This window comes from Bos grunniens, chromosome 24 (assembly GCF_055505025.1).
Source record: "Bos grunniens cultivar Pamir isolate PY7600 chromosome 24, Bosgru_T2T1.0, whole genome shotgun sequence".
Classification (NCBI taxonomy): Eukaryota; Metazoa; Chordata; class Mammalia; order Artiodactyla; family Bovidae; genus Bos; species Bos grunniens.
In genome coordinates this window covers 36,674,696-36,690,353 of record NC_141188.1, presented here as the reverse complement: position 1 = coordinate 36,690,353, position 15,658 = coordinate 36,674,696, and the positions used below count along the sequence as shown (strand labels likewise).

The 15,658-nt window shown below is 34.4% G+C and overlaps 1 protein-coding gene across 4 annotated transcripts in view; it reads right to left on the bottom strand.

The window, feature by feature from the left end:
- Positions 1-15,658, bottom strand: part of ROCK1 (Rho associated coiled-coil containing protein kinase 1) — a 124,963-nt gene that overhangs the window by 39,171 nt on the left and 70,134 nt on the right. For 3 of the 4 annotated variants that reach the window (XM_086373029.1, XM_086373032.1, XM_086373030.1), the window contains 4 exons: positions 9,708-9,867; positions 7,536-7,596; positions 3,986-4,074; positions 1,590-1,638 (listed from right to left, as the gene is read on the bottom strand). In XM_086373029.1, the coding sequence (XP_086229155.1) occupies positions 1,590-1,638; positions 3,986-4,074; positions 7,536-7,596; positions 9,708-9,867 (359 nt within the window). The remainder of the gene's footprint in view (positions 1-1,589; positions 1,639-3,985; positions 4,075-7,535; positions 7,597-9,707; positions 9,868-15,658) is intronic. The other variant, XM_086373031.1, reaches the window with a different exon arrangement.

Here is a 15,658-nt window from a genome sequence, read left to right as displayed (position 1 = left end):
TTTCAGTGTCCAAAGTGTGAACTCTCTACAAGGCCTCTTCTGACACCAACACAACAGGGAGCACGAAGGGGGCCTTGCTAACTGCGAGAAGTGGAAGATGAGATTCCCCATATGGTCTCCAATAACACTATCTGTGTGTGTGTTGCAGGTTGCGGGGGGAGGCCAGGAAGGCTCATCACTGCCCAGCAGAGATGCAAGTCCCTCCAGTGGACCTTCCTGGTCATGGGGATGGAAGTCTGAGCTCCCAAATCTGTTTCTGCTGGTGGGGATGGGGTTACATTTTCTATGTTGTGTTTGGTGAACAGAGCAGTAACTCTTAAGTTTTCTGATTTGCTAGCCTGCCGCTTTCCTGGTCCTCTACTTAAGAGAGTGGCTTTTTCCACCTGTGCTTGTTGGTGTTCCCAGACTGCTGGCTTCTCCAGTACCCAGTATGGAATACACATTGCAAGCAAACAAAAACCCAAAAAACCCAGAGTACTTATTACTGTATCATTTTGGAGGTTCAAGTATTCTAGCTGGTTTGTCTTCCCTCCATCTTTCCCAATCTTTTTAATTTTTTTTTGTTTGCTTTTGTTTAATGCACAGGGTTTTTAAGCTGTATTTAGAGGGAAAAATAGGGGAAAGGACTTTCACTCCATCTTTTCAGAAGCAGGACGATTTTAATTTTATAATTAATATTTCCCTCTTTACCTTGAATTTAGAAAACCGAGTAACTTAAACCTAGCATATTTGTTTTTTATCTGTGTTCTAGAAATGAAACAATAAGTGGAGGATATGCAAAAAAGATTTCTTAAACATTTAGTGTCAAATACTACAGTGCCACGCCAAGTCCATATTGACTAATGGCAACTTGGTAAAATATTACATAAATCTGTCCAGACTATGTTTATCTGTGGCTATGAATATGGGGGGGAAAAAAACAAAAAAACCCACCATCACTGACATATGCTGTTCTTTAGGAGAAAATTAAGACAGCACAAAAATCATCAGAAAGATTAAATCTAAAAAGGACACAGGATGTAAACAATGAGAGGAAGGACTCTGGAAAGATACTTACAAGGTAACCAAAAGGAATAAAAATGTGCTATATACTTGCAAAAGACATCTGAATCACAAAATGTTTATGCAGTGTTTCCCTGATAGTAACAAGTTCTTGCTAAGTGACACGGAAAAAATGATTCCAAGATTCATATAATTCCCATTTGATCATATGAAATTATGTTAATGTAAGTCCTTTTGAAGCTGTATTCTTCTTTCTTTCCTATTTGTCTCTTTCTGCTACAGTTCTAGACTCAACTTCTCATCTCCTGCTCCTTTCTCTCTTTTCAACTATTAAGAACCACTAAATTGAAATTCATGTACTAAAATTTGAGCATGGTTCTAGAATAAAACCACACAAAAGAAACTAAAGCATAATCTAATTTCACTTGAACTTGTAGCTGCAAAGTGAGGCTTTCATCATGATTCTTTGGTCCTGTTCTATACTGCAACCTATCAAGTACAGATAAAACATTCTCAGAAAACAAAACAATCTGGAAGAGGGAAAAACTCTCAAAAAGGACAACTTCTGATGAGAAAACAAAAAGTACCTCTTCGTCCAATTCTTTCATTATCTTGTCTAGTTTTATGTTTGACGTTCTGTAAAAAGTAAAAGCAATATAGATTAGAAATACATCTACTTTTTACTGCCTGGGGTGAAACACCACATTCCTTACTTTTCCATTTAGCTAAGATTTCTTAACCTTTTTCGTGTGTATGCTGTGGACCCTTCTGAAGTCAGTCTGGTGAAGCATATAGCATTTTTTTACAAAAATATTTTTAAAGCATAAAATACATAGGATTAAAAGAAATTGTGAAATACAGTCATGAACTTTTTAAAACAGTATGATTCACTAACATACATGTTTTATTAATATATTAAATGACACAATCTAGCAGCAGAATTTTTAAGCAGTAATAAGCATAAATGGAATTTGGACATAATATTTGCATTCTAGGAAAATATTTGTGTGATTTCTACTGGTAAAAAAATTCACAGCTACTGCTAATACTTGCAGATCACTATGTTCATAAAGAATAAGGTGAATTTCAGTTAAAGGTTACACTCACTATTCTCCCCCAAGTTTAAGGACCTTAAATTCCATGCATGGATACTTTAGGAGAGGTTCAAGGATTCTAGGTTAAGGAGCCCTGAATTCCTCAGGCAATACTTGCTACTAAACAAAGATCAATTATTTAAACTTTAATGCAAGATTAAGTAAATGAAAGGAAAGGTGGCATATATAAAGCAAACTTGGCAACTTGGGCAAAAATTTGAGATAAACTGAAGGTGTATCATCTCCATCACAATTCATACTTTGGGCTCTAAACACATTTCTGAGCTTCAAATCTGTATACACAATGCTTCACTTGGATGTCTCACCAAATACTTCATTCAGCATGTCCAAAGCTAAACTTATTTCCTCTGCCCCACAACCCTGCCACAGTACCAATCTGCTGTTCTTCTGCTATCCCCAAACAAGGACCCCACCTAGGAATTCTCCCTGACTCATCTTCCTCCCTCATTCTCACTTAGTGAATAAACATCAAGTGCTGCCTTATTAACCAGAAAGTTCTTTTTAAAAAGCAAATTTGATCTTTTGTTTTCCTTTAAGTTTAATAACTTTTAATGCTTTAGAGAGATCAAACCAGTCAATCCTAAAGGAAATCAGTCCTGAATATTCTTTGGAAGGACTGATGTAAAGCTGAAATTCCAATATTTTGGCCACCTGATGTGAAGAACTGACTCATTGGAAAAGACCCTGATGCTGGGAAAGATTGAAGGCAGGAGGAGAAGGGGACAACATAAGATGAGATGGTTGGATGGCATCATTGACTCAATAGACATGAATCTGAGCAAGCTCCGGGCGTTGGTGATGGACAGAGAAGCCTGGTGTGCTGCAGTCCATGGGGTCACTGCAACACAACTGAGCAACTGAACTGAAATGAACTGAATGCCTTTCAATCACCCTTAGGATAAATTCCAACTTTCTTATCTTTTCAAAAATAGAGTCTTCTAAGATTTAGACTCTCTTAACCTACCCAAACCTATTTGAGGTCACCACCTCCCTCCCCACCACACATGCACTCATTTTCGTATAATTATTGGCCACTTTGGCCATTCTTAATTTCTTCATTAAATTGATCCCTACCACCATCACTATCACTAATTTGTCATTTGCCTTCTAGCTTTAATTATACAAACTGTTCAATCTTTATATAATAATATTTATCCATTTCCTTCTCCTTATTTCTATGTTTTACACCCAGAAATTCCTTACAAACCCCGTGTTCAGGATTAAAGTGCTTTTCTAAAAAAAAGCCTGTATTAAATGCTTCACCATTTAATCTATAGGCAGTGAGCAGTTTACTAGTTTCTTCTCCCCTAGTCACAAAATTGCCAGTCTTACCAATTCCATTTTTTGAGTACTTCATCTCCATATTACCTACTTTTTATTTATTCAATACTATCCACTAACAGTAACTATAAAATGTTAAAGTTTGTAATAAGTAACTCAGCATTATGCTAGGCTATTTTAAATTTTCTTTATCATTTTATATTTTCATAAATATATTAGCTCATTAAATTTAGACTTACAGGACAAGAAAATTCTGAAAAAATACTGTTCTAGAGAAGCAAAGTGGAAATTAAGAGTGTTTGCATCAAAAACTTAGTGATTTTTTTAAATTTAGTGAATTTTAATCTTTAACAACATTTACATTTTAGAAAGTATCTTATTTAATGTAAACTAATTTTCCCTGTCAGCTAATTAAAATGGGAGAGAAAATGAGTAAATCAGGTGTTAAGTGAATAGTGTGCACTGGATGTATATCAGTGGCAATCTTTACATCCCTGCCTTACTTCCATCCACTTTTAGGGATTTAGAATGCAAATAGGCATTTGCTATGCAACTTTTAATGGGAAAAATGTAAAGCATATTCTCACCTGCACTTCTGCTCCATTTCATCTTTTAATTGCATTTCATTATGTAACTGTTCTTCCAGCTTATAAATTGTTTTCTGCAAATTTTCCTGCTTTAATTAAAAACAACAAAAACTCACTTTAATAAGAATATTCATAGAGAATTTCAAAATATCAAGTTTATATTACCATTTTATAGCTGTTCACAAGAGAATTATCTGATCCAATCTTATCTTTTTCCCTTTTGTCTGAAATTTTTATCAACTCAACAAGCATTTCCTTCTAACGCTAATATGTCAGGTGCTGTGGTTGGCACTAGTAATATAAAAATTCAAAAGATTTGGTCCCAGTTCTCGTAAAGCTAATAGTTAAATAGTGGGACACAGGGAATAGGAGGGGGAAAAGAACCTACAATAACTCAAAGACATATACACAAAACATTATGATGTGGTAGATATAAATAAAATTACACATAAGGTGTCCTGCACAAGCAAAGAGGACAGACCTCATCTGCCAGGAAGATGGTATGTTTAAGATGAGACGTGTAGTAAGAGAAGTATTTACCAAGCAGAGGAAGTGAAAGAATGAATGCATTTTGGCCAAAATGAATGAGTCTGAAAGTAGAGAGACAAAGAAAATATGATTGGATAGTGGGGAGAAATCACATCCAGAGGACAGAACATAACAGGGAGACTGAGTCACATTACAGCTGAAAAGGCAAGTGGGACTATTTCCTTGTATGCAGAAGAGGAGTCGGGCACTTTAACCTGTAAACACTTTTTAAAAGGGAAAATGACAGAGTGTTGGCATTTTAGAAATATCACTTCAGTAAAAAAGGAAGGGGAATACATTAGATAGCAGAGAAATTCTAGACAAAGAAAAACCAATTAATAGACAGCCCAGGCAAAAAAGAGTACACAGGTCCAATGTAAGGAAGAAGCTGTAGAAATGAAGAGGAAATGAATTACTGCATCAATCAGAAGGCAGAATTTATGATCCAGCAACCGATTAGAAATAAGAACAGAACAGCAAAAGATGTGTGACAAAAACAATTACTGGGGAGAGGATGGAGAGAGAAAGGCTGAGTTCGGCTTTGGCCTAGGTTGAGGTGTCTGAAAGTTGTGCAGGAAAAGAAGTCCACTCAGAGAGAAAGAAAGGATTCAGGTCTAAAGCTCAGAGAAATAAGCTGATCACACATGAGATTAATTACAGAAAACGGGCAGAAAGCCAAGATCAGAAGTACTTTGAGAAACATTTAACAATTAAGGGGAGGGGGAAGCAGAAGGAGAGCCTGCAAAGAGGACTGAAAATAAAATCCAGAGGCAGAAAGAAAAAAGGCAAGAAATAATGAGAATATGAGAGTTCTTAGAATTTTAAGGAGGATGCAGTGCTCAGTGTCAAATGCAACGAAAAAAGAAAAATAAAATATAAATGCAAAATATTCATCATATGTGGCAACTGAAAGCTGTTCAATAGCATCTCTGCTAGAAGGATTTCAGAGAAGAGTTTAAAATTAAATTGGTTGACTTTTATACTTAGTTCTAGGTTAACAGAAATAGTAGGCACACAAACCTTTTTTTCTTCTTCCCCTCTGATCTTAAACAGAGCGAAAGATAAGAGCCAGTGACAGAAACTTATGGCAATCACCACTGAACGAGATAACCCAAAGAAAACACGCTGCCACTGAATTATTTCTTTAAGTCCTAATGTACCGCTATACTTACAGATAAGTAATACAGTGAGAATGGAGTTATAACAGCTCCTTATTTTCACCTTCTCCAGATCAAATGTGCTTTAATTTTGAAGATTTCTGAGCCCTGGTTTGCTATATAACTTGGCAAATAGCTTTATTGGGATGAGAATTTAAAAGAGAAAAACGCATAATAGCTAACAGGTACCCACATAGTTCGTTTCCCTTTTTCTCACTTTCCCTTCCCACCATATGCTCTCTTGAATGTAACAGTAAACATATGAAGGAGAACGAGAACAATTTTATCAGCTTTTAAAAATGAACGCTGCCTATTCCTCATCTCAATTAAAAATACAGGCTGCAGCACACAGAGTTCAAAGACTGGTCTAAGGACAGCCAGGTTTATTTCTGGTATATTTAAGAAAATTTCCAGTTAACCCAAAAGGACCTTCTCAAACATAAGCAAGTAAAAATTTTTTAAATCCGCTCTCTTATGAACTACTCTCACAATGAAAAGAATTCATGTTTCTAATATTTACTTCCTAGAGTAATTCACTTTTCAGGGTCAAATGAGATGATGTTCACTGTAGTAGTTACTCTCCATTGGCTACCTCTCCCTTTCAGCCTCGAAGATCCATCCTCTGCCTTTTCTGCCGTGAAATTTACCGACTGCATTATCTGGGCTCTTCTGTCCCATGGTTTTAAAGTTGGTTTCAGCCTACAGGTGCCACTAGCTGTAGATCAATTGGGAGAAATGAAATATCCGCTCTCCTCACTCTCCTCTTGCCTTATTGTGGCTTTGGCAGTGTTCTATGTTCTATGCTCCTCTTTCATGATTCTACACATTCTCTCTGAGCTGTGGGAATAAGATTTGTCTCTCCTCGTCCTTCGGACTAGGGGCAATGGCTTCCCACTGCTATCAATCAATGGCTGCTTTACACCTTTTATTTATTGCTCCCTGTGATCCTGCTCGTAACACCATTTACAGTCCCTTCATTAAACTCTCTTCACTTCATAAACAAACAAAATGTGGTATATAGATATGACAGAATATATTAAGCCTTAAAATGGAATGAAATTCTGACACATCTACAACATGTTTGAGCCTTGAGAACATTAAGTAAAATAAGCCAACCACAAAAGGTCAAATATTGTATGATTTCACTAGAATAGTCAAATTCATAGAGACTGAAAGTAAAGACAGCAGTTATCAGGGGCTGGAGGGAGAGTGGAATGCAGACTTTAATGAGTACCAAGTTTTAGTCTGGGATGAAGAAAAAGTTCTTGAGATGACAGTGGTGATGACCACATAACAATGTGAGGGTGCTTAATGTCACTTAAAAATGGTGTTAATAAAATGGTAAATTCTGTGTTACATAAATTTTATCACACACAAAAAACTCTCATTTAAACCTTCTGAATGTGCCATCTGTTTCCCTGTCAAGATCCTACCTGAGGTACTGACTTCTCATAAATTCCTAATTCCAAAGATTAAAAAGACCACCTCTGTCAACCTGTGTAGCAACGTGTAGTTTATTAACTGCTTCCACATATAATATTCCATTCGATATTCAGGCAAAAAAATCAAACAGGAGAGGAAACAGTAGGTAAAACAATGCTATAAAAATTTAGGCTCAGGACTTCCCTGGTGGTCCAGTGGTTAAGACTCTGAGCTCCCAATGCAGAGGGCCCAGGTTCGATTCCTGGTCAGAGAACTAGATCCCAAGAGTTCACATGTTACAACTTAAGACTTGTCATGGCCAAATAAAAAAATCAGGCTCACTAACTACACATTTGGAAGCAATATATATATTAGTATCATGCATACAAAATACATTATCCACAAAAAAACTTTAAAAAAAGTAACAATAAGAAAATACCTACCAAGCTTTTATCCACATTAGAGCTAGTTCTGTTATCGTTAGGATTTGCTGAAGATAAGTATCTGGGAAGAAAAAAAGTTTTTAAAAGAAAACAAAACAGTCTTTAATATCAAGTAGCAACCAGTAACAAATACGATATGCCTATTTTTTGAACTTACTCTGCTTTTAAAACTTGAGTGCAGGTTCTTAATTCTTCATTTTTACAAACATAACACAGAAATAACACATATATTAAATAAAACCCACAGTTAGGTCTGAAGTGGTCTTCCCTGGTGGCTCAGTCAGTAAAGAGTCTGCCTGCAATGAGGGAGACCTGGGTTGAAACCCTGGATCAGGAAGATCCCCTGGAGAAGGAAATGGCAACCCACTCCAGTATTCTTGCCTGGAGAATCCCATGGACAAAGGAGCCTGGTGGGCTACATACAGTCCATGGGGTCACAAAGAGTTGGACATGACTGAGCAACTTCACTTTCACTTTCATGAGACATGAATACAAGGAAAAATCACAGAACATAATCTAGAGTATGATAATGTAGTACAAATAGTGCACGTGTGTATATAATGATTATTTAATTCAAGATTACCTTTGTGTAGAAAAAGTAATCACTTTTGTGTAGAAAAAGTAATTAACTGCTGAACTCTACTATAGAAAATCTAAAAACACTTAGGGGGGTTGTTTATATCAACATCTTGAGTGTTTCAGAACACTCAAAACAGAGAATAATTGATAAAAATATAAAGTTTTTAAAAGAGAAAGAAAAGAAAGAATGCTGGAACAAACATACCACTTTACAGAGTCTCTGTGCATTTCAATATAAAATAGTTTCAATATTACAGTCATAGAGTATTAGGGAGGGAAAGAGATTAAAATACTGTCTTTTTCTAGGGGTCAAAACTCAAGTATTACCTACTTGTCTGATGATACAGAGAAAGTATTCTAGCATCAAAAGAACAAAATTATTGTCTTATAGTTGGATTACTGGAGAAATTTCATAAGGCAGGACTAAACTGAATTCCTGTTTTGTAAACTTGACTTGAATTAACCTCTTATTAAAAGTTTTGACTAAAATGACAAGATGTTTCACGTTAAAAGAAAGTGAGCTATAATAACCTCAAATTTAATCGTTACTCCAAAAAATTCAAATGTCTACTACCATTTTAATAGAGTATAATTTGACTAGAAGTACATATTCTAAAATAAATTGATCAAGCAGATTTGACATACCCAGTTGATGCTGCCATATAGTTCAGTTCACTTTTATATACTGATGTAGCACTTTATTTAGATTTCTGTTGTGTAGTATTCGCCAACCTACATTGTACAACTTATCCATTTCCTCACTAGGATATGAACATCTCAAGAGAAGACTCTGTATCTTATTAATCCTTATATCTGACAAAGAGTAGACTGTCAAATGTGTCTGTTGAATGAATGACCAGCATATAAAAGTAAAGTGAAATGTTTAACTTGTATCTGAAGTCCACTAGAAAAGCTAAAACTAACATTAGCTAATACTAATAATAATAACACTGCGTGCTTATGCCATGCAGAGCATTGCTCTAAGTTTTACTGTATTTTGATTTATTTAACCCCTACAACAACCCTGAGACACAAATATTATCCCCATCATCTATATTTTTGAGGAAATGAAGGTATAAAAGATCAAAGCTATTTGCCTAAGGTCACAAGGCCTTATAACGTAAAATATAGTGAATTCACTGAGAAGTTTTAGGGAGGAATCACTTAATTTTTGAAGAATTAAAAACTATAGGCCTTTTGTAACACCAATATAGCAATGATAATGCTAGAAGACTACATACTGTTTAAAAATGCATTATAAAACCAGAACTCTTTGGATAACAGGATTAAGCAAAATATCAACAGTAACAGAATCTCTTGACCCATTAATAGCTGTAATGTGAAGAAACATTAAGTTATTCAGCAAAGAATTTCTGAAAAACAATATCCTGAGCATGGATGATTTTAAAAGATACTAAATACAAAATCCTGGAAATATAATTAATTGGTGAATGTGACATATTAATATATCTTTTTATACACCATTAAATTTACTTTAAATGTTCTAAAGTGAATTTTAGATATCCCTAAGAAAATAATATGACTACAACAAAATCAGTGCCTACCCCCAAAACCAATGTGTAGCATACTTACCTACGATTGCTATAATATGTAAATCCTACAAAAGGTAGTTGATTGCCAACAAAAGCTTTAGGTATAGGGAATGTTTCTTCATCTCCTTTATCTTCTTCCAAGTCATCAAAGTTACTTGTGTCTATGTCACTACTTAAATCAGGTACAACTGGTGCTACAGCTAAAAACAGAAACAAAAGTAGTTCATTTCAAATTTAGTATCAAGTGAAGCAATGATTTTGCACTAATTACTAACGATTTCCTACATATAAATAACTTGTGAACCACAAATTTTAAATGGGCTTAATTCTATTACAATAAGCTTTACTAGGATTATTAATCAGCAGCTACAGATCACTGATTATATAATTCTGTAAATCAATTATTTTCAAAAATAATTATGATAATTATCATATATACCTCAAGTTTGAGTATTACAAGTCAAGTATTATTAAGGTTTGTTTTAAAATACATTGTAGTATAAGATGTGCAAAAGCAATCAGGACTACAGAAAAGACTGTTCAGAAACTATAGGGCAAAACAAATTGCACTTAAAGTTGGTTAGCTTCATATACAGTATTTCACTTGCTAATCTGCTCTATAGCAAACTAGAAATCAGTTACCTCTCTTAGCAGTCTTGGATATAGTTAATATTTGTTATTGAAATATTTTTACTTATCTAGAATCTAGATAATCAGTATTCCCCTCCCCACTGGCTCAATAGCTCTATAAGAGCAAAGTTTTGGGGTTTTTTTCCAATTAATGTTGATTTACAATATTGTGTTTCAGGTGTAAAGCTAAGTGATTCACTTATGTATAGGTGTGTGTGTGTGTGTGTGTGTGTGTGTATGTATATTTTTGTTTTTTTCCCAGATTCTTTTCCATTATTGGTTATTATTATGATATACTGAATAGGAGGAAAGTATTTTGAATTATATTTTCAGACTACCAATAGTTACCTTCCTTGAATTAAGTGATTAGGGGACAACTCAGGTAAGTCTTATAAAATGGCTGTTGGGAAAAGAGAGCAGGGATACAAAACCTCAACAAAGAATCTTCTTCAGGAGTTCTAAACTTGATGGGAAACAAGACCCATATACACTTAAAATAAAACTGTATGTGACAATGCAAATCTTCATGACATAGAAAATATCATATGAAACTAGTACTGTCTTCTTTTGAAGCTTAACTACACTACAGAAAGTACATACTAAAATAAATTTTTGGAAAAACATTTTCTAGTTTAAAGATTCAGGAGTATAATAAAACATCACTGAAATATTATCATCAAAACATTCAATAATTATTTTACATACAGTCATTTCATGTTCCCTAAGAGAAAAAGATGAAGAAGAGCAAACAGAAGTAACTGACATTACAATCTTAATTTCACACATAATTTGAATTACTGCTCTACTAAATCATCTGGGTATTCCAGGCAAGAGGTTAACTATTGTTGTGCATCTCAGATACAGTGACCTATTAGATAAACCTGGGAATGAAACAACACATTTAATCAAAAGAAGCTGCAGTTCTGACAGTAAACAGGAAAAGAGCTTTTCCACCATTTTCTTTCCTTAATGGCCAAGAAAACTGCCCAACTAGACGATTCTAGCTTCCTGACATTAACTGCCTAATTTGTGGAAAGATGGGAAAAAAGGATTGTCATTCCTTATGTAGTACATCCTCTTAGCACAAATTTAACCTTAAAACAGTAGTTTTCAATCAGGGGCAAGTCTAGGCCCTCAGGGATATTCAGCAATGTCTAAAGTTCTCAATTAAGGACAATTTTGGCCCCTCAGAGATATTCAGCAATGTCTGAATGTCAGAAATATCTGGGTGCATAATTTTCATTGTCACAACTGGGGGAGGGATGTTGCTGATATCTGGTGGGTAGAGACCACATACTTTCCAGAATTTGTTATCTGTAGACTTTTTTTGATGATGGCCATTCTGACCAGTGTGAGGTGAAGACATTGTATATTGATAAAAGGGTCAACTGATGAAGGAGATACAACAATGATAAACATATGTGCATACAACAACAGTTCCAAAGATACACATATACACATATACACATATAAACGACATAAAGGAAACAGTTCTAAGAGTGTCTTCAATAACCCACTTTTAATAGTGAACAAAAAATCCAAACAGAAGATGAATAAGAAAATGGAGGACTTGAATAACACTGTAAACCAAATAGATACAACAGAAAAATAAAGCACACCCAACACCAACAGCAGAATACATATTTTTCTCAAGTGCACATGGGACTTCTCCAGGACAGACTGTATGTTAGTTCAAAATACAATAAATTTAAAGAGGCTGAAATTATACAAAGCATTTTCTCCAACCACAATAGAATGAAACAAGAAGTCAATAATAGAAGGAAAATTAGAAGATTAACAAATATGTGGAAATTAAACAGTATTCTCTTAAACCATGAGTTGAAGAAATGAAAAAGAAAGAAAGAAAGAAAATGCTTTGAGATAAATGAAAATGAAAACAATATACCAAAACTTACGGGATTCAGTGAAAGCAATACTTAGGGAAGCACTTTATTTATAAATGCCTATGTTATATAAAAAAAGGATCTCAAATCAACAACCCAGACTGACACTCTAAGAAACTAGAAAAAGAGCAAATCAAGCCCAAAGCTAGAGGAAGCAAAGAAAAAATACAGATCAAAATGCAAGTAAATAAAATATGTAACAGAAAATGAACCATGAAAATTAACAAATAATTGGTTCTTTAAAAAGATCAATCAAATTGGCAAATCTTTTACTTCAATAAGAAAAAAGGAGAAGACACATGAACAACTAAAATCAGAAATTAAAGTGGGGACATAATTATCAAGCTTCTACAAATAAAAGGGATAAAATTTTAAAACTATGAACAATTGTACACCAACATATTAGATAACCGAGATGAAATGACAAATTCCAGAAACACAAACTATCAAAACTTACTTGTAAAAGAAATTTGAAAAGACCTATGGTAAGAGATTTAATCAATAACATAAAATGTCTCAACAAAAGCCCAAGACAAGATGGTTTCACAACTGAATTCCATCAAACACATAAAGAAGACTTAATCCCAATCCTCACAATTTACTAAAGACGGAAGAGGATAAAACATTTCCTAATTCATCCCATGAAGCCAGAATTACTCTGACACCAAAGCCAACCAAGACACCACAAGAAAAAAACACAAACCAATATCCCCTGATGCAAAAATCTTTAACAAAATACTAACAAATTGAATGTAGCCGCATATTAAGAGGGTTACAAGCTATGATCAAGTGGGATATATTCCAGGGTGGCTCACCACATGAAAGTTAATCAGTGTAATACATCACATTAATAGCATGAAGGAAAAAACCCACATGATTATTTCAAATAACACAGAAATGGCATTTTACAAAATCCAACACACTTTCATGATAAAAATATTCAGTCAACAAGGCATAGAAGGGAACTTCCTCAATATAATAAAGGGCACTATTGAAAAACCCACAGCCCACATCACACACTTCAGGGAAAGATTGAAAGCTTTTCCCCAACGATCAGGAACAAGACAAAGAAGGATGCTCAATTACGCTACTGCTATTCAACAACATGTTGAAAGTTCTAGTCAGAGCAAACAGGCAAGAAAAGAAAATAAAAGGCAGCCTAACTGGAAACACATTCAGTAATTGCTCTAAAAATTCCACTATCTTTTTTTTCAGGAATGGAAAAACCCATTCTAAAGTTCATATGGAATCTCAAGGGATCCCCAATACAGGCATACCTTACAAATATTGTGAGTTCCACTTCAGATCAGAGCAATAAAGCAAACAGTGCAATAAAGTGAGTCATATAACTTTTCTTTGGCTCCCCAGTGTGTACAGAAGTTATGTTAACACTATAATATAGTCTGTTATGTGTGCAACAGCATTATGTTTTAAAAACTGTTAAAATTAAAAACCTAATTTAAAATTAAGGCCTTAACGAAAAAATATTTCATTGCTAAAAAATGCTAACCATCATCTGACCACACAGTGTTGCCACAGATCTTCAGTTTGTAAAAAACTGCAGCTATCTGTGAAGCCAACAAAGCCAGGTATGCCCGTAATCAAAACAATCTTGAAAAAGAAGAACAAAGTTGGAAGATTCAGACTTTCTGATTTCAAAAGCTACTACAAAGCTACCACAATCCAAATTGTGTAGTACTGGCATAAAGACAGGTATATAGATCAATGGAGTATAATAGAGAGTTCAGAGATTAAACCCTCACATTATATGTTCAAATGCTTTTTGATAAGGGCACCAACACTATTCAAGGAAAAAAGGACAGTCATTTCAACAAATGGTGCTGGGAAAACTGGATATCTATATGCAAAAGAATGAAATTGGAGTCTTATCTTACACTATATATAAAAATTAACTCAAAAGAATGAAAAGCAATTACTCTGACAGATACTTGTATAACAATGACCAGAGAAACATTACTCACCATAGCTAAAAGGACAAGCATCCTGAAGTATCGGTCAATAGAAGAACGGATTTTTTAAAAAAGTGGTATAAACACACAATGGAATACTATTCAGCCTTAAAATGGAATGAAATTCTGATGCAAGCTATAATATGGATGAATCCTGAAGACAAGCTAGTGAAATGTCAATCTCAAAAGATAAAGAATATATGAATTCACTTGTTTGAAGCACCAAGAACACTCAAATTCATAAATCAGAACAGTGGCCACTGGGGGTTGGGATAAGGGGAGAATGGAGATTTAAGCTTTAATGTGTTACAGAGACTTAGTTTGGAGTGATAGAAAAGTTCTGAAAATGGGCGGTGATGTGGTTACACAGCAATCTGAAGGTGCTTAATGCTACTGAACTGTGTCCTTAAAAATGGTTACAATGGTAAATTTTAAGATATTTATCCTTTATGACAATAAAAAAGAGATAATCTTTCTTAAAGTTTATGTTTTGTTAACAAGAACCCAATATAATGCTGAGGCAGTCTAAACTTCTAAGACCCTAAAACTTGCTAGCTCCTAAATTTTTTATCCACGAAGCCTACATTGATTATCTTTTTCATGAAAATATAAAATCCTAAGAGAGGACACCAGACCTGATGGAAAAACAGAACCTAAAGTAGCACATATGTGCATACAATTAATTGTTTGCTTTTAACTAAAATGAAAACTCATCACACATTTTGACAGTTACCCCAGTTAACCATAAGTGTCTCCCATCAACTAAAAGGTAGATTAAGTAATGGCAATATCTTATCTGAAATGAGATCATGAATGGCAAAGTTTTTCAAGTAACCACATGTTATATGTAAGATAGCATTATTAATAATGTTATTATATGTAATAAATGTTATAATTTTGTTTTCCCTAAAATTTAACTGCCAGCAAGTGCCAATCCCCTGCATTTCTAATCTATATAATACTAAACAGTAGAAATCTTTAAATGGTACATGGTATTTCACAAGATCAAAGATGTTGGAGTCAAACAGACTGAGACTTTAGTCCTGATGTTGTCATCTGCTAGTCGTGTGACCTGCTAGCAAAGCTAGCAGGTAGAAAGCTATTTAGGTCTTCTCATTTCTTCTTGTCTTTAATCTGTCATTTCTTCAATTCTATCCCAAATGAGTGGAAAAAGTAATTTTACAGTCTGAATACTTAGTGCCTCTAAATTAAGAGTAAGTAAGATCAGGAAGCTTGTGGAAATTCTGCCAAAAATCAAGCTGTTTTGTATTTGTACCCTGCTCCCACACGACCAAGGAACAGATGGTGAAGATTGCTGTTATAACTTGCAGACATATAAGTGGTAAAACTACCAAAAGAACTATTATTTGCAAAACAGCAAGAAATCTTGCCAAAGAAAATTAGAGAGGCAAAAGAAAATTAAAAAGAACTATAACTGTTATATAATTTTTAAAATCTTGGCAGGTCAGAGAGGTCAGTTCAGAATA